Source organism: Dioszegia hungarica (assembly GCF_025882075.1).
Source record: "Dioszegia hungarica strain PDD-24b-2 chromosome Unknown MKK02contig_25, whole genome shotgun sequence".
NCBI lineage: Eukaryota > Fungi > Basidiomycota > Tremellomycetes > Tremellales > Bulleribasidiaceae > Dioszegia > Dioszegia hungarica.
The window spans coordinates 678,126-696,961 of NW_026515779.1; the positions used below are offsets into that span (position 1 = coordinate 678,126).

At 57.7% G+C, this 18,836-nt stretch overlaps 3 protein-coding genes across 3 annotated transcripts; 1 reads left to right on the top strand and 2 right to left on the bottom strand.

Moving 5' to 3' along the window:
* Position 1: 1 nt before the first annotated feature.
* Positions 2 to 2,558, bottom strand: MKK02DRAFT_20722 (uncharacterized protein; the record flags this gene model as incomplete). Its single annotated transcript, XM_053086305.1, has 6 exons — positions 2 to 305; positions 368 to 594; positions 628 to 764; positions 798 to 1,626; positions 2,104 to 2,332; positions 2,365 to 2,558. Coding segments are annotated over 6 exons (1,920 nt in total), but the record flags the coding sequence as incomplete, so codon positions are not given.
* A 4,957-nt stretch (positions 2,559 to 7,515) lies between these two features.
* On the bottom strand, positions 7,516 to 12,485 carry MKK02DRAFT_30252 (uncharacterized protein; the record flags this gene model as incomplete). The annotated part of the gene is given in 9 exon segments (XM_053088006.1): positions 7,516 to 7,746; positions 7,790 to 8,133; positions 8,154 to 8,253; positions 8,286 to 8,304; positions 8,337 to 11,151; positions 11,185 to 12,092; positions 12,124 to 12,217; positions 12,250 to 12,373; positions 12,393 to 12,485. The coding sequence occupies 9 exon segments, from the start codon at positions 12,483 to 12,485 to the stop codon at positions 7,516 to 7,518; spliced, it is 4,728 nt and encodes a 1,575-aa protein (XP_052942216.1).
* A 900-nt stretch (positions 12,486 to 13,385) lies between these two features.
* Positions 13,386 to 18,758, top strand: MKK02DRAFT_35354 (Dopey, N-terminal-domain-containing protein; the record flags this gene model as incomplete). The annotated part of the gene is made up of 19 exons (XM_053089158.1): positions 13,386 to 13,562; positions 13,593 to 13,742; positions 13,775 to 13,984; positions 14,016 to 14,284; positions 14,305 to 14,662; positions 14,696 to 14,788; positions 14,822 to 14,916; positions 14,963 to 14,964; positions 15,078 to 15,313; positions 15,346 to 15,465; positions 15,498 to 15,675; positions 15,708 to 15,840; positions 15,874 to 16,098; positions 16,132 to 16,831; positions 16,865 to 17,199; positions 17,232 to 17,571; positions 17,604 to 17,731; positions 17,764 to 18,372; positions 18,416 to 18,758. 19 exons carry the CDS (start codon positions 13,386 to 13,388, stop codon positions 18,756 to 18,758), a joined length of 4,701 nt encoding a protein of 1,566 aa, XP_052942217.1.
* Between the last annotated feature and the right edge of the window lie 78 nt (positions 18,759 to 18,836).

Below are 18,836 nucleotides of genomic sequence, written 5' to 3' on the forward strand. Positions count from 1 at the left end.
ATCAGAGCGGGTGGGATCGCAGCGAGCATAAAGCTCGTACTGAGGGTCTGGGCTTGGCCATCCACATCGGTGAACTGATAGTCAGCTTGACCCCGGCAGCACCAGAGGGTAGACCTACATTGACTTTGACGACAATGTCAGTCGCCTCGTGCAGCTTGGTAGGCACACCGACCAGCTTCCCATCCTCCCACCGCATCCAATCCGGGAGCGAGTTGGGAGGCGAGTAAAATACTGGCTTCAGAGTCTCCGTCGCCGCCTGTGGATCCCACACCTTGGGCTCGTACTCGTACCGCTGGTTGATGAGACTGATCATCAGCACAGCCCCCGCCAAAACCGCACAGCTCCCGCCAAAACCAAAAAGACTTACGCATAAGCGCTCGGAGTACCGATGATCCTCCGCTTGAACGGCCTAAAGACCCATTTGGGCTCGTTTCCCTCGGGCATCTTCTTGGCGTCCACATTCCAGATGTGGTTGCCCTTAGATTTGGCCTTCTTGCCGTCGGCGTTGAAGCGGGAGATAAGATCTTGTTTCCAGAGATACGACTTGATCTTCTTGGCCGACATGGTCTCTTCGGTGATGCCTCGGTGAACAAGCTGAGATCAGCCGCGAACAAGATCGAGACTCACCTCGTCCGAAAAGGCGTTGGTGAAGGCCTGTATTCTGAACTTGAATGGGCGGTAGTCGCCCGACTCGTCCATCCTCTGCATCTTTTTCGGCATGAGGACTTGGTGAAGCTTTTCGCCTTTGGCGTCGACCATATCCACTATAGGTCAGCATGACCCTAACAAGAACTTACAATCAGAGCAGACGATATTCAAGAACTCCTCAAAAATCCGATCCAGCTGCCGCCGCATATCCTCCGAGATCAGAGTCGACGCGGCGGTGTCGGCTACGGCATGCCCCGCTGAGCTTCTCCGCCGCTTGCTTTTCCTTGGCGCCTCATCGTCTGATTCCTCCTCATCCTCGTCGTCCGGCGAGACCGCTCGCGAGTTCCAAGCTGACGGGGGAACACTTGAGGTCATCCCATGCAGTCCCCTTTGAGGTCTACTGGTCGATCCACTCCTGCCCCGGTGGACAACGGGCAGCCCGTCCGCGCGAGAGTCGCTGACCGCCCTATCCTGTAGGGAAGGCCGACGTGGGACGGCCAGCATAGGCGCCGAGTCTGATACCGTGCGTGACATGGAGGACTCGCCGTTTTGGATTGGAAGCCACTGCTGGTCCGGTACTGGGTAGGCCCGAGGGGACGGAGGTCGAGAGATCGCGACGTTTGCGAGGGGTGAGGATATGTGTGGAGGATGGCCGATACCAAGCGATGCGGCAAAGGAGGGGGAAGGGGCGAGAGGGACGGGCGGTGAGGTGAGATTGTGCAGCTGGCTCGGGAGCTGATGACCGTTGGGAAAGGAGTGCGAGTGGACGAGAGGAGGAGGGACCGCCAAGGACATGGTGTCGGTGGGGTAGCCGGCCGAGGCGGGCTCCTGGCGGGAAAGGGGGAGGGGTGAGAGGTTGGTGTTGATCATGGCAAGCTGCGGTTGGGGGTTTTCGCGAGTGGGGGTGTGGAGCGTGGGGATAGGTTGGGAGATGAGAGTGGGCTGGGATGGAGGTAGCTGCATCGGTAGCATCTGGGGCTGCGGCTGGAGTGCCGATTGCTGAAGTACCGATTGTTGCTGCTGGGCAGCTCGCTGCTGAGCCTGCTGCATCGCCGCCTCATGCTGCAGCGTCGCCTGCTGTTGCATGGCCTGCTCGTGCTGCATGACCTGCTGCTGCTGGACAGCCTGTTCGTGCTGAATCGCCTGCTCGTGCTGCACGGCCTGTTGCTGCTGCATCGCCTGCTGCTGCATTGCCTGTTGCTGCATGGCCTGCTGCTGCATTGCTTGCTGCTGCGCGGCTTGTTGTTGCATGGCCTGTTGCTGCAACGCCTGCTGCTGCATGACGTGCTGCTGCATCGCTTGTTGCTGCATCGCCTGCTGCATCTGGTGCTGTTGATGGGCGACCGCGAGTTGGTGCTGGGTCAACATCTGAGCCGGGACCATCTGCGGCATGGCGAGTTGCGGAGCCGGTTGAGAGGGAATTTGAGTGAGCTGCGCCATCTGTACCTGCGATACGCTCTGCGGTGTGGTGATGCGGGGCATGCTGGCTACCGCGGAAACGCTGACGGCCGGAGATGCGAGGTAATTGAGAGGGGAGGCGCTTGATGCGGACTGCGGCGTGCCCGTGGGGGCCACGCTGAGCTCGTTGACCGAGTCGAGCTGATGAGATATTTGACCGAGATTGGCCGAGGCGTCTTCACCGCGAAGCAAGGCGTTCTTTGCTTCTTGGGCAGAATTGATCATTCTGTCGTCAGCCTGGTTGATTTATAGACTTACTGGTCAAAAAGCATAAGCTTCTCCACCATAGCCCCCGTCTCGTTTACCTCGGAAGGTCCCACCGCGACACTGGAGCTCCGACTGATACTGGTGTGCTGTAAAGGAGTAGGTGGTGCCGTCCCGGGTAGCGCGACGGATGGTAGTGCTTGCGTTGGCGTTGCAAGATCATCCATCGTCACGTCCCGCGATCCCAAGTCAGACTTGACCGGCGCGGGATCAAAGTAACTCGTCTGACCAGCGGTGGAGGTCTGGATGACGGGAGAAGCGAGGAGGGGGGAGTGTATTGGGGATTGTTGGAGTTGGGTAAAGGCAAGATGAGGTGGGATGGCGGTAGGCAGGGCGGTGGGGAGGCCGGCAGGGACAGCAGCGCCGATGGAGTTGAGGAGGGGTCCGCCGAATTGCTCGTTAAAGTACGAGTACCTCCCGCTGAAGGTGGCTCCTCGCTGTCGGCCGGATTGCGCAAAGAATGGCGCTTGGCCCGGCGGGAAGATGGTCCGGACGGGGCTGGATGGTTGTGATGCCGGCAGCCGATACCCGAACTGGGGGTTCTGCGCAGGAACAGCGGCGGCCTCGCTGGTCTCCTCGGCTGACGCGGGTGCGAACTGAAAATACTCGTAAGGAATAGAGTAATTGTAGTTGATTGCGTCGGTGAAGGGGGCGCTAGAGGAGGCGACGGTGGATGGGGAATTGTTTTGCTGGAAGGTGGGGAGGTTGTTGATGTTGAGGGAGAGGTTGTTGCGTCGAGAAGCAGTGGGTTGTGATAGAGCTCGTGCCCGGTTGAAAGCTTCCAGACCTTCACCGTTCGAGTCTGACACGGAAGGAGGGAAGCATTCCCCCCCTCCTATGCTGTCGGTGCGAGAGTCAATGCTGTCATCAGTCAAGCCCAAGCGGTGGACTTACGTAGAAGGTGATGGTGGAGAGGAGCTGTTCGCTGTCCCCGCCCAAAAATCGCCCTTGGTACCAAATGACCCTCCCCGGCCGCCTGATGGTTCCCCAAATTGGTAAAACTGTCCACTCCCAGGGTTGCTGGAGGATGCTGGCGAGTCGAAGAAGGTGGAATGTGCGTAAGGAGGTGGAGTCGACAGTTTGGCAAGATGTAGTTGAGGCTGAGATATCAGTAAGGATGCTAGTGATGTGCGAATGAATGCAAGGGGAAGGAAGGTTTTGGAGAAGCCTCAAGCACAGGTACCGCCACGCGCGACGGGCGACACACACCCTTTCCATGCGTCATACCTCCTTTGGCATATTACACCCAGGACATCTCCAGAAAGTAGATGGAATCACTCACCAAGCCTCAACGGTATGTAGAACAGAACAAGTACGAGCTTCTCTAAAGCGCCTGACCCTTGCAGTTTCGCTCTTTCGCCACCGCGTCTCAGATCTCCGCCCGAGATGGACGAGGGAGGGTGTCGAGGACGTCCTGTGTGTGTGCCGGGTGTTCCGGGTCGAACGTCCGCTTGGGCCGAGAGGAGAGGCGAAGGTATGGCGAAAGGGGTCCAGGAGAGACGTTTGGGTGGTTTCAGCTCCGTAGACGTCGGGCAGGGTACGTTCCTCGACCGAGCGGTGTCCACGCAGTAGGGTAGTCAAGCTCCAGCCTGGTCTCGCTGAAACGTGCGACGTGTTTCAAATCTAGATCTCCGGAGTCCGAGCGCGGGGCAAAGGAGGGCGTTCCCAAGATCCAGCTGATGAAGTCCGGCCAGCGTGAGGTAGAAGTAGGGTTGAGATGAACAAAGACGCTGAATTGATGCCCAGCGGGAGGCAGGGGAAGGCAGATCTCTGAGCTTTGCGCCCGAGAATTTTTGAGGCCGAAGTCGGGCTTGCCGAAGTCCGAGCAATTCACTGGAGGTTCCAGCTGAGCAGGCTCGTGTATATAGCGAGGTATGTAGAAGGTATGTCTGTCTAGTCTATGGTATGGAGGGAGATGGTGTAGTAGCCGAAACTGCGGTTACATGCAGTCTATCCCCAGTGGGTAAGGGCAAAAGAGCGGGGAATGCCGAGAAGTGCTGATCCGTCCCCGGGAATGGCAGGTGGCACCGCTGTGATCCATGGAGCCAGGACGCTGCTGCGCATCCATCATTGGCTTCTGTGCATATCTACAGCCCAGGGTGTCTCCTAGACATCATGCAGGGACTTCCTTCCCGTTAATGCATGCATTAGTTTCAGAGCCTGCTGAATTTTTGTGCGCCAGTGGTGAATGAGGAATGGGTTCCAAAAGAGGCTATTTCAGACTTTTCCCCCGCTTTTCTGCTCCGCCTCCATCCATCCTATGTTGCGTGGGGCAACGCGGGAAGTCATGTATGTACGCGCTCCAACTGCCAGCCAGCGAGGGACCGCTCTACGCAGGTCCGCCAGCACAGCACAGTGCGTCATATACTTACCAGAGTTGAGATCTGTCGGGAGTGCACTTCGCGGCTGAAAGCTCCTGCGCAGTTTCGGTGATACAAGTCGGAGGAACGCATTCCGATTCCGAGCTACCCTGATCGACTCCTGATCATCATGCCATCATGCCCAAAGGCACCACATCGGTCGCTCCCATCGGAAAACCGGGCTAGACAGAGCCAGGGCCAGCCCCTCTACCATTATGCGATGATGACGGTCTTATCGTTATCGCTGACGTGCATCATGCATCAAGGGCTTCATCAGATTCCCATCCGCTGTTCGTGCATCATGGTCAGCGCGGGCCAAAGCCCGAACGACGAACGATCTGCGAGCAAGCGCTCCACGTTCAAGTGCCGGCGTGTCCCCCTTACGCTTGCACAGGTCGGAAAGAACAGAGTCATTTCGACTGCTGAGCCTGTTTGACCGGGCAACAAGTCGCTCTGACAGCTCGCGCGAGTGATACCGCCCAAAATATACTGTTACATGAACCAGCAGGTACCTATATCCTATCTGGCATCTTGCGTCTAACCTTCCGCTTGACCATGAACTCTGCTAATCCCTGGAGATCGTCAGCGATGGCCGAGCCAAAACAAGAAACAACTCACGTATACAAGCGCATCTATTGCTCCCACGGAGAGCGTGAACCAAGCTGAAACTATAGAGAGGATGGGGTTGGGTGCCCCATTAGTCGTCATGTCGTATATTAATCGAACAAGAGATGCGGAAAAGATCACGACGTACTGGTCATCAGCTGTGTTCTCACTCAAGTAGTTATCACTCACAGCTAGAGGAAAATACAGCATCAACAGACTGGCCTGCCGATTAAAGTAAGCCGCCGCTGACATTTGCGGTGCCCCTCCATTCGACGCAGATCCCAGCTCCGCCTGACCCGCCCCGGACGACACCTGATACTCCTGGAAGAACTCCGCCATCGTCTGATCCTCCTTCTCTCTCTTCCCGTCTTGATAATCCCCCTCGTCTTCCGCAAAGCCGACCTGCGACTCGAAATGCGGCTTCCCCTCTGATAACACAGGCGAGAGGGCGTGTGGTATTTGGGCCCGAGCCAGATGTAGTTGAGGGGTGACAAGTGTCTCGGCGTCGCTCCCTCTTTGCTGCTCCCAATCCCTCCCTGATCCGTCCCTACTTGACGCCGACGATCGCCGCTCGAGACTGGGTATTGTTTCTCTGACCGATCCGGATGATGACCGCCGAATGTTACTCATTACGATCAATGACTCGGACCGGCTGGGAAGAGCGGTATTGTCGGGAGCGGATGGCAAAGAGTGTAGGGATGTTACCGGCCCAGCCTCGTCCTCCCATGGTCGATGTCCCACCTGAACAAACTCCATTTGCTCCCAGGGCGGCCTCTCGTCCACTTCCGCCGCCTTGCCCTGCTTCATCATCTTTGTTCCCAGGCGATGTAGCGCACCTCCCCCACTGAACGTCCCCGGGGCACGGTCCACTCGAGAACCCCTCCGGCTGGGCATGTGTGACGAGACCTGGATCGTATCAGGCCGCCGGAGGAAGCGATACAGCATCGAGTAGAGTATAGCGACGGTGATGAAGGTGATGGCGCGCGGGATGAACTGGATGAGATCGCGCGCGTCGGGGATGACGCCGTCTGGACTTCCGCCGTAGTAGCAGATGTTGCCTGCCGAGTCGAATCCGTAGAACTTGAGCCAAACTGACAGTCAGGCGCGGTAGGCGAGAACGGCGAGGAGGAATTGACTTACGACCCGAGTGAATGGCCGAGATGGCAAGGATCCCTGGAAAGGCTGTCCAGGAATAACGCTCCATGATCGCTGTTGATCGCGAGAGGGGATATTTCTTCCATCAGCACTGGCCGCTTGATAGACTCACCAGAAGGAGGAAGGTGGCGATTGCGATAGCCAGAGTCCACATGTGCTGCGTGAATAGTGCTGCAGTGAGGAGAAAGCCAAACGTGTCCTGCTCGTCAGTCCTGCCATCTTGACGACTTACGCATGCAGGTGTATCTGTCTTGAAGGGATTTCCTGCAAGATACGCTATCTCGGTAGGGAGCACTATGATTCTGATCGTGTTAGCTTGATCCTCCTCCTTGACGCATAGACTCACCCGAGAAAGATATCCGACGAGACGAGACCGATCAACAACCGCACGCGTAGTTTGCCCCGTCCCTGTTGTAAGAGGCGGTACAGTAGGTAGGCGGCACTGACGACCGTCAAGACTGAAAGAGTGGTCGCTCCGATCGCGTTGATACGCGTGTAGTCTGTGCCGGACGACATGGCCGCAGGATGCTAGGCGTATAGACTGGTGCGAACAGCCTCGGTCGCGCCAAACGCCAGACTCAGTCACTCAGCCGACCGGTCTGATGCGCGCGGTGCGGGCGCGGGTGTGGTAGGATCGCCTGACGATGGGGTCGAGCTACATATACACAAGTGGCTTGGTGCTGCAAAATTTACAGAGGAGATGCGATGATGAAGGAGAGAATACAACTACGCATCCAAAGTACGGCAACACCGGGGATCCCCCACTTGATGTCACACGATGATACACGACGATCACTCGTCCGAATTCTACGCCAAGGCCTGGTCTCTTTCCTTGCAGCATGCATGCTTCGGGTCTGTGCAGAAGAGGGCGATTCCCTTATTGGTGCTTAAGCGTTCTGTGGCGCTGTCGCTCAACCAAGAGGAAGGGCTGGATCACTGCGCGACCTTTTGTTGGGTTCTGCTAACTTCGTTAGCCGGAACGCCATTTACGGCATTCACCAAATCCGGCGTGCCTGGCTGAAACTCAAAAGCCAACGATAGCCGCAAGAGGATCTTCCATACCTTGTCTACACTTCCTCGCTGCCGGTCCATCCGGATCTTCACCAGACGTCTGGCCTGATTTACTCCGAGCGATCGTCGGAGGCGTGTGACTCCCTCGGCAGCAGATCATAATGGCTCTCCCGCGGGCCGCGGACCGAGCCTTGGCCCAAGCCAAGAACGACCCAGCTACATTGCTATGTACGCTTTGTGATGGCTACAACAAGATCTCTTCCCGGAAAGATCGTCCACTCCAGCACCCTCCGCAGCTCCCGCCAGTGCCGCCCCGGTGGTCTCTGCATCCCTGCAGGTAAATATACAACAAAGTCCGCTTCGTACAGGAATGATCTGGCGAGGGAGCCGATGAGCAGGCAGAGGAGGCATGCGATGATGGCGAGAGGCAGTGGAACGGTCGGTATGTCAGGTTGGGGAGCGTCGGTAGTGGTGGATATCTCGGATGTGATCGATGTAGGAGGCATGATGGCTGCTGTTTTCATGGGCGACAGGACGGTATTGGCGCGCATGCGGGGATACTTCCAGAAGGTGTACCGCGACGCAGATTCCGCTAGTGTTGGGCGCACAAACTCGGGTGTCTGGATCAGCTCTATCAGTGGTATCACTCACTTTCTCGGTCGATTTTGTGACTTCCGCTGTAGTTGGCACATCCGAGGAGATGCTTGCGCGAGACTCGGACGACACCATTGGCGGCGCGGCCATATGCTCCCTGGAAACAGCCAGTGGCTTGTCCAGACTGACAGCTTTGGGCGTATCGCGACTGGCATCAGCTCAGTCCTGGCGAACACTCACTTGACTAATTGAGGCATCCTCGCTCTTGCCGTTGATACCTTTGAGCGCTTCTCATCCTCCGGTATGACGTCCACCCCGTTGTACGTATACTTTCCCTTCAGACCTGGCACCGACTTCAGCCGTATATCCACCACCACCCCGTCCTCGATGAGGTCGAGGAGCCACCGTGGCCGGGGCAGCGGGCCGGTCTTGCCAGTGAGGGGGTCCGAGATGGGCGCTTCGTATCCGGATGTGGGGAGAGTGACGCGGAGGAGGTGCCGAGCGGGAACGGTCGGGTCCAGGGACGCAGACTGAAGGACTGATGGAGCCAAGGCGATGATGGCGACCTTGAACGGTAGGTCAAGGGTACTGGATGGGAGTGTAAGGGACAAGAGTCCGTCGGACGAAGTGTTTTGAGCGATAGGCAACGAGACGCCTCGAATGGAAATCTCGCACCCGGCCGTCCCGCTGCCAATATCGATTTCGGCGAGAGTGAGGTCCTGCCGTCCTCGACGTATGTCTTCGCCGAGGTCGATGACGGTTGACCGGCCAGAGTGGAAGGATGACCTCGACTCGTTGTGCCTGAGTCCGGGCGACAGAAGCGCATCCCCGTCTTTGATGGTCGCTGATGTTGGCTGGACCGCCACCGTCAACGAATACTCGTCCCCGTCGTTCCTCTGCTGCACGCCCACCCGGCTTCCATCCACACCTTCCAAACTCCATGCCCCTTGCGCCGCGGTATCAGGCGCGATAACGCCAATCGCGGGCAGACGAGCGCGACTTGGCGTCCCCGCCGTTTTGAGCGCCTGCTCGATGACCAATATGGCTCGAGGAAGAGACGCATTGAGCATATTGTTCATGCTTGACGGAACGTTCCCGCTGTAGTCGATTGCGCCGACGTACATGCACCGGGTGGAGGGTATAGCGTATTGCTCGTGCGAGTAGGGATCGATCGTCTCGATGATCCATCCCTCGAGGATTACGTTGCCAGAAGGTAGAGCGAGGGGGTTGTACTTGGCGGCCTCAAAGTCGATAGTGGCGGGGTCGAAGGAGGATGAGGAGGCGTGGAAGATGGTGGTGAGGGAGGGCGATGAGCTGACGGAGGGGGACGGAGGAGGTCCCTCGGTAGGTCTGGCCACAATAGTAGCGACGAGGAGGGAGCGACTCCGGAAAAAGTAATTGGCATGGCCAGTGATCTGGGTGGTGACGATGCCGTGCCCGTGCGATTGGAGGATGACAGGCTTATCGAAGGTGTCGGTCTTGCGGAGACTAGACACCGCGGCCGACACCTCTTCCGCCGTAAATCCCTCGATGATCCGCCCAGCTCGATACACCGGAAACGTCTCCGAAACGTGCGAGACGACCCTCTTTTCAATCTTCAGCCCTTCCCTATCCGTCACTGGCTGCCACCCGAATGGATCGGTAGACTCGCTCTCCCGATCGGCATGCATCCGCGTGAGCTGCCTCAGCGCCTGGACAGCCGCGTCGACCGGGGTGGCGCCATCGGCCGGTGTGGGAGCCGGAACCGCCATGGGGATGATGGCCGCGCGGGTAGTCTCGGCAGCGACGTTGTAAATGCGCGCGAGGGGAAGAGCGAAGCGAGAATAGGTGGACGGAGTGAGTGTCCGGAAGGGCTCGAATTTGATGGTGCTACCGAGGTCCATCCCGCTTTGCCGTTTCCGCAGTGTGCCGAGCGCGGCAGGCTGGTCCAGGGGGGCCCGAGTCGCCCTTGCCCTCTTTTGCTTCTTGAGCAGCTGAACATCCACCTCGGTCAGGTCCTCCACGTCAATCTTGACCTTTTGCCCGTTCACTGACAGCGCCGGCTTGGCCCCCGGCACCGCCGTCCCCCGTCGAACCGTGATGGTGACCTTGTCCGACCCGAGGCTGACGGGGTCATGCTCGATAGTGAGCCATAGCCCACCACCGCCCGGGGAGAGCCGATGCCGCTTTAGCGCCGAAATAGCGACCTGAGGCGGATCAACAACGAGGATGATGTTGCTTCCCCATTTCTCCGCGTCGCACCGTATCTCGCATTCGATATTGTTGACGGGACGCTTGACGTCGAGGGATTTGAGACTCCCCGACTCGCCCGGGTCCTTGACCGCTACGGGAAGCGGGAACGCCGTATGGGTACTGGACGAGCCCGACCGCCGTGCGCTCGCCGACTCGTACTCGAACCGGTACGACTCGCGCTCAAGGTCATACTTGCACGCGATGGCCTTGGCGCCGCCGAGCCGGGTGGCCGCCGGGGGCGCACCGTGCTTGATGGCGAATTCGCCTATTCCTGCCAGAGTAGACATCATCACTTGCGGAATGGAGGACTTGTTGGACCAGCCTCGAGGATCGCTCTGCTCGAGCAGAGTGACCTGAGTTGTATTTGGCGATAAGGATTCGACCGACCAGCCTTGCAGGTCTATCTGGGTCCGAATGACGTTTGGGTCGATACTTGGGGGTATCCGAGGAAAGAGGTCCGTGTCGTCGACGGAGAACCCAAAGACGTGGATCGAGCTCGGCGATTTGTATGTGGTCCGCAGCATGACCGAGTCCCGAGCAGCAACCGTCCATGCTGCTTTGGATTTGGTATACCACAAATCGCTGAGCTCGTTGACGTCCTCCAGCATCGTCGCCTCTTCGTGCGATTTGTCCCAGACAATCCGGCTGCTAGGATTGGATATGATGGCAAAGAGGTCCCAGATACCGACGCCGACGAGGACCGCCTCAGCCCGAAAGACGACGAGGGTTTTGTCGATCGAGTTGAGCTGGTGTACTGCCACTCCGCGAGAGTCGAGGACTGGACGCCATTTTGGTTCGGGTTCTTGCAGCAGTGATGTGAAGTCTGATATCAGCTGAGTTTATAATTGAAACTTACAGATGTAGTTCCTTCTGACCAGTCCAGCGATAGACTTCTCCGCTGTTAGTGTTCTCCCCGACTTGTGGTCCTCCATCTGCACCGGACTCTCCATCGTACTGAGCGTATTGACGGATATGGCGCTTCCGCTGGCGCCGTCTTGCAGCAGCGGTCGCTTAGACGCTGGCCTCTCCATTGGCTCTACCGTGACGGGAATCCCGTTGATGCGTACGCCAGATGAGGAGGAGGTCCGCTCGATCGAAACGCTGACCCGAACCATCTCCTCCCCGTCCGCCAGTGGAGCATGCGCGAATCGCAGGACGAGTCGTTTCGGCAGCGCTTGTCCAGCAACGTTGGAAGGCGCCTGCCCGACAAAGGACGTCCAGACCGTGGAGGGCGATTCTTCTCCGTGCTGCGTCTTGACGTGTATTTGGACGTCCCAAGACTGGGTTGACGATATACCGAATTCGACCTGCCGCCGAAGGTGCTCATTTCCGCCCGTCTCGCCAGAGACGATTGCGTAGCCGACCGAGAGGGTGACTCGAGAGGTGTCGTACCCGACCGAACCGATGCTGACATCCGGACCGTAACTCCGCAGTACCGGCACCTTTTCGCTTCCCTCCCGCACGTAGTCCACCAGCCCTACCACCACTGAGGGTAGATGTTGAGGGACACCTCCACCGACCGCCCATGATCCCTTGGGATCCCATGACCACATACAAGTGATCCGTGCTCGACCTGGTGGTATGTCCTGCCCTGGTCCCGGAAGCTGGATGCACCAAGCGAGCAGGGCGACATGGGCTCGAACATGCGGTGGTGCGGGACGAAGATAGGGAGGCTCGTTGCGCGTACGAGGTACGGAGGTGGAAATGTCGATGAGCGTGTATGGGTCGACGAATGTCTTGCCGAGTGTGACTGTATCTCGAGGGCTGCTATTAGCGCCTTCAGAATTGTGCTCACCTTGAAGGCCAGCCCAAGCGGTAATTCGTTCTCGTGACCCTGGTATGTGCATCGAGCAGATCCAGCGTCGCTGCATCCTCCACCATTCGGTCCCCTACCATCAGCAGTGTCAACAAGTAGACTTACATTGAGGCCTGGTTTCTGGAGTGGCTAGGCAGCCTCGGAAGGTGTCCACGCTCACGTCCGTCCCGCACTCCACCTCGGCCACCGCCCGATACACCTCTCCCATCTTGCCCTTTCGCCTAGATACCTGTACATCTCCGGCGGACAGAGCTCCGAGAGACGAGGTCTTGCTGGACGTCCCGCCGGAGTCTCGAGCCACCGTTGAGGCCGTCAAAGGCAGGACCTGGACTGGGCGCCATGACGAGGACGAAGAAGAGGCGAGGAGCGCTTTGCAATATGATAGCGAGGAGTTCAGAGCTTCGGCCCAAGCTGCTCCCAGTCTGTAGTCAGCACCCTCCACAAAGTCAACATACCTGCTACCGTCATCTAGGATCTCGAGGGGCATCTCCGCGGTCAGGCATAGGAGACGAAATGCGACTGGAAGTGGTCTAAGGTTTTCGGTTCAGATCTCTGGTGGTGTTACGCTGCGCTTCGATTTGCCTGGCCGAGCTGACGTTGATGGTAAGAGGCGATAGCAAGATGGGATGTATTGTGTATGTAGGGGTCGGACGAGGATGGCCGGAGGAACGTAAGTTGATCAGGCGCGCTGGACCGATGCCGTAAAGGCTTGGACACCATCTCCGACCACTATAGATCTCCCAATCACCCTTTGTACCTCATCAAGCACCTCGTACATCAGCTCAGCATCGCTCCTGAGAGTAGACGTGGCGACTAGCGACAGACTCGGTCGAAGCCGTCATGTCGAGCGGTATCGACACTCCCAAAATCGCCTACTCAGATGAGGCCGGGCCGTCCACCCTCCCCAGCTCGGCAGCGGTGTCGCCTGCCCTGCCCTCGTCAACGTTGCTGCCTTCGGCGATCTCTCCACGGTTAGGAGGAGGATCTAGCCGACTTGCAAGTCTAATGAGGCCCGGACGGTCCAGGAGCAGCTCGTCAGCTTCTTTGGACACTGTAGCAGGCAATGATGAGGCGGAGGCGGACAGCGGGCGAAGCACGCCCGAGCAGCGGCGCAGGACAGGTCGTGGTAAGTCTTGCCGCAACAAAGAATGCTCAGAGCCGATGTGGGGAGGTCTGGTGGGGCCACCAATACGAGCGGTCCCAGCCTGATGCCCTAAGCTGACGGTACGAGCGGTGTGGACATGGGGAATGCTGAACCTCCGAATCGGGGCCAAGCTGATTGTACAGCTGCGTCATCCCTGCTCGCCAGCGATGCGCGGTATAAAAAGTTCGCTACCCAAGTGGACCGAGCGCTCCAATCCTTTGAAAGCGTGAACGAGTGGGCCGACTTTATCTCATTCCTATCGAGATTACTGAAGGTATGCCCTTCCCGAGCGTAGCTGATATAGACCCTTCAATCTCGTCAGCCCCCCTTATACGAAATACCTCGCAAGCTCGTCGTATCGAAGCGACTCGCACAATGCCTCAATCCTGCGTTGCCTTCAGGTGTACACCAGCGCGCTTTAGAGGTCTACGCGCACATCGTCAGCACTATCGGCGTGAGTTGCGGTCAAGGCATCGCTGACTTTAGATTGAGGGTCTTCGTCGAGATCTTCTCGTTTGGTCCTCCGGCCTCTTCCCCTTCTTTCAATTCGCGACTACCTCGGTCAGGCCCCATCTGCTCAACATCTACGAGACGTACTATCTGCCGCTAGGGGCGGATCTGCGACCGGCCACCAAGGCGATGATGCTCGCTCTGTTGCCGGGCATGGAAGAGGAGACGGGAGACTTCTTCGAGAGAGTGAGTGTACACATGGGTAAGGCTAATCTAGGTCCTCGCCCTGTTGAGCAACATATCTGCAGCAGTATCGCACGACTTTTTCCTGCACAACATACTCCTCGTCCTCATATCCTCGTCATCCGCTCGGCTCGCCGCTTTACACTACCTCTCGCGTCGATTGCTCAAACCTCCGGACGACCTACAGAGCGGACTGCTCCTTCGAGGAACAGCTGCCGTACTGGCGGACGAGAACGTGCTGGTCAGGCGGTACGGCCTGGATCTGCTCCTGCGCATCCTGCCGATGGACGGCGAGCTGTACAAGTGAGTCCGTCATGTTACAGTTCTGACGTCGGGTCATCAGAAGATAAAGATCGGGATCTCCTGCTACGAGCGGCCTTCGACGTCCTTCTTCAACGAGACATATCGCTCAGTCGGCGGGTCTACACTTGGCTACTCGGTACCGCCGAGACGTCCGAGGAGCATATTGCCTACTTTCAGCAAAATGGTCTCGATGCCCTAGTCGCCGCGTTGCAGGGGGATATGGCGCTGAATCCGACGTCTCAGAGACCGTTCAAGACGTTCCTGGCGCTGCTGGACAAGTGGGAACCGGGGTCGCTCTTGGCACCACGTCTTGTGATGCCAGGTCTGAGAGCCTTGTGGACTGCGAGCAGGACCGCCGATGCGGAAACACGAGCAGAGGTATGTTATTCGATTGAGTATGGCTGACAAAAGCTCTCCATTACTGCTAATGCCGTCTCCGAGGGTGTCGAGCCACTTGTATTATGGAGACAATTGTACACCATGTTGAAAGCTCAACAGGAGGAGGTACGTCGGAGCTTGGTCAAAGCTGATTATCAGGACGTACTTTTCATCTGCTGGATCTTGGCCACCATGTCTCGCCATGAAGAGGAGGTCTTACAAGTCTACATTCCCGCTGCGCTAGAGCACTGCTTGTCAGCAATCGAAGTAAGAGATTCGTAAAGGTGGATCTGACCCCAGACGTCTCTGCAGTCCCAGTCAGCGATGCTTGGCCTTTGCGATACTCTACTCCGCCTCATCCCTCTTCAGGGATACAGATCCTTCGCTGCGCCCGCGACCCCCGACTACACCACAGAACAGCTCTTCGATGGCTCTGTACCTTTCGATAAAGCGGTGATATCAGTTCAACGTCAGATCGTACCCTCCGCTATTCAACGGATCTTCACCGCAGCTATGTCGACTACGGTACAGAACTCCTCGGCCTATCTCGTCGTACTCAATATGGCTGCCTTTCTTCTCGCGAGCGAAGTGCCCATGGGATCAGTGGACATTACAGCGTGGATGAGCAAGCTGTGCCTCCGGCTGAAAAGGGTACGTGGAGTGCGGAACCCGCTGATCTCCAGAACTCCTTCGTTATCGTCGAATCCATCTCGAGCTTGATCTTACAAGTCATCCGATCGCCGTCTACCCAGTCTGCCTCTTTCGACATGGATGACGGACTCGTGGAAACAGTCATGATCTCGGTAAGCCAATCTTCTGGCCAAGCTGATCGCAGCTCCTTCGCTTCCTCCGTTCAGATCAAGCGGGATACCACATCCGCGCCGTCGAGCTCCTCTGGGAGTTCAAGCTTCACGCGGGTCCTTACGTTCTCGAAGACGCGCTAAGCCAGCGGATGAAGTCTACGGACGAGTACCGCGCGTTCGAGGAGTTTGGGACGCTTTGGCGGCTAACAGGTATGTCCCGCTTTGGCGATTGCTGATCTCAGACGATGCCATGCTACTTGGGGATATCTTCTGGACACCAATATCCATCATACTGGACGGCGTCAAAAGCTCCGATCCGACGATGCAGCGGATCTGCAGGACCTGGATCAGGGTCAATCTGGGGTCGTACACTAGGTGAGAGTGGAGCCGACCTGGACTGATGATCAGACTGCTAGACCCCATGTTGTGTCGTCTTATCGGTGACGGCAAGACTTTGCGGGATCTGTCTGTCACGATCCACCTAGTCGACGCCCTTACAACATTACTGCGCTCCGGCGATAAAAATACGGCCAAGGCGTGTCAGGTTGACGACCCGAGGAAATCTCCTTACGTCCTTGTTGCCGGACAGACCGCTTCCAACTACAGCGAGCTGCTTTCCGGGATCCTCATCAAGTAAGCTCGTTCCCCTATATAAGCTGACAATAGGCTTCTTCACTCCTCCACCTCTGGTCCAACTCGCTCAAACCTGCTCTTACGGCTACACGGCTCTGTCCTTGGCCTCATCCAGCTTCAGCTCTCCTTCGGCGCGCTCGATCCCGTCCTCGTTGAGCGGTACCAGTCCGCCATCCTGGACAAGGCGGAAGAAGCCGTCCGCCTCGCCGAGCTCGACCTGCAGGACAAGATGCTCGCTCTCCTCCGGTCTTCGGTGTCCGACAAGCCAAAGGCACACCGAAAGTCCGCCTCGGTGTCTACAACGGAGAAGAGCTCGGCGGCGGAGAATGTTCATGATCGGGACGGTCGGATCGTCCAGCTCGTCCGGACCGCGCTGGCGGATGAGCGTCTCCTCCCGATCTTGCAGAGCTGGATTGACTTTATTCTGCAGTCTGCTCCGCATTTGCAGCCAAGGCGAGACTTGCTCGAGCTCCTCAGCGGGAGCCTGGCGGCTCAGATCAGGACGCAGGTCTTGAGTTTGAAGGAGGGATTTGCAACGGATGTAGGGCGGCTGTCATCGTCTGAGCTGGAGCCGAGCATGCTTCTCGAGGGTCTGGAGCGAATTGCCATTCTGCTCTTGCCGAGGAAGGGGAGTCGGCGGAGCGAGGACAGTTTGAGGAATGGAGAGGGCGGGAGCTCGATATTGGGGTATATGTCTGGAGTCTTTACGGTGGAGGGACCGGCGGCTGACATCGTGAGTTTGCACAACGGCCTCAGCTGATATTAGAAAGCGGACAATGCGCAGTGGCTCGACGATGCGGTCCACGCACTTTTGGTCGCCTGGACCGTAACGGATATCCCATCACCAAGCGGTTCGAGCTCGTCATCCCAGTCCCAGATCTTTGCGCGCATACGCTCTCGCACCCGCTCGGTCCTGGACGAGATGTTCAAATCTCACCCTTCGGCGGTCTTTGGCAGTCTCGTTCGGCTCTGGGCGCTCACATCGGCCGAGATCACCGATGCGGCGATCTTTGACGCGGTCGACAGCCTTACGTCCAGCGCGCAAAAGGTGGTCGAGATGGTCGGCGAGGTCCTCGTACCCAAGTCAAAGGCCGATCACACGTACGTCTGCCCCAAAGTCAAGCTGACGGCAGTGTCGACCCGATCTATACTGGCTTCCTCGAGGCGTATATACAGCGTCTCGAAGCGCCCATTGCCGTTCAGGTGTGGTCCACCACCTTTGGGCTCGCAAAAGACATGTCTACGGTCGCTACTACGCCCGTCGCCAAGGCCCAGCTGTATCCGATGTTGAGGTGTCTGGTAGCTCTAGGCCGGACTGTGGCCACTACGAGTGCGTTGGAGGATCGGCGATTGAGGAGGGATCTGACCGAGACGTATGCGAGATTACTGGATAACGTTGTGGTGAATCTGCCAAAGGCGGCGGATACGGGGTTCTGGGAGCGAGGGACAGGTGCAGTCGAGGGACAGGCAAAGGTGCGTTTCTAGCTGGTCATCGCTGATTCCAGGTGCACGAATTTATCGCTTCGGAGCTTGTCCCCAGCCTCAGAGCGCTGCTGGTCGAGAATGACCGCATCGCTGTTGCGTGCTCGTCCATCGCGACTGGAGTTCTTGTCCCGGCGTTCAGGCAACAAAAGTGAGCTCCATACGGGAATCAGCTGATATCAGGGTCGGATCGTCCATTCTCGACATCATCTCCGAGATGTCACACTTGAACAGTTCCGGTCGATCCTGGCGCCCCCTGATTGGTGACGCCTTCAACGATGCTCGCTTCTTCCGCCTCTCCGCACCCGAGTCGCACCAGTGGCAACCGCTCATCTCCGCTCTCATGGACACAGACAAGGACCGCTTCCTCGAGCTTTTATCCCGTATCCAGTCCGGCCCCTCCGCCAACATCTTTATCAACCGCGAGTCGGAAATGATCTCCCGCTCGCTCAATCTCCGTCGACTCTCCTTCGTCCTCCTCTCCGCCGAGCACAACCACTACCTCACTCAACTCCCTAGTATTCAGGAGAAATTGGTCGATATCCTCCGGAACGACGTCGTCTCACCGCAGGTCCATAGCGAGGTGTATCTTTGCCTTAGGGTATTGATGACGCGTGTGTCGGCGCAGCACATGAACAACTTTTGGCCGGTCATCCTGGCGGAGTTGCTCAAGGTGTTCGAGGGGACAATGGAGGAGCCACCCGCGGATGGGGATGAGGGACTTCTCCTTGTGCTGGCGGCGTGCAAGTTTTTGGATCTGCTCCTTTTGATGCAGTCGGAGGATTTCCAGATGTACGTCCGTTCCTCTATTTTGATGGGATGAGCTGATAAGCAGTCATCAATGGATGTTCGTGACCGATACAACGGACGCTGCGTTCCCTCTAGAAGGCTATGAGCCCGAGGCGATCATGGACCGCCTGAACGAGATCCTGGCGGAACATGCGCACATGACGTCTTTGGCCAAGAAGGTGAAACCGGAAGCGGTGGCATGGGAGGAGCAGACCGGGCCGCGGGGTCCAAGATTGAGCGGCATCAAGGGGTTGACGAGTCTGCATCAGCTGCAGCCATTCTTTGCGCGCGCGAGTATCGATACTTTTGAGGGGGTGTATTCGGGGCAGGAGGTGGATTGGGAGCGGGTGGAAGAGGGGCTGAGCGAGGAGATCTTTGAGGGGACGTGAGGTAGATCTGGGTTGTATATCTTTGAGCCATCCGGCGCAGTAACCATGCTACAGGTGTTGCATCTCCGAGCTTCAAGA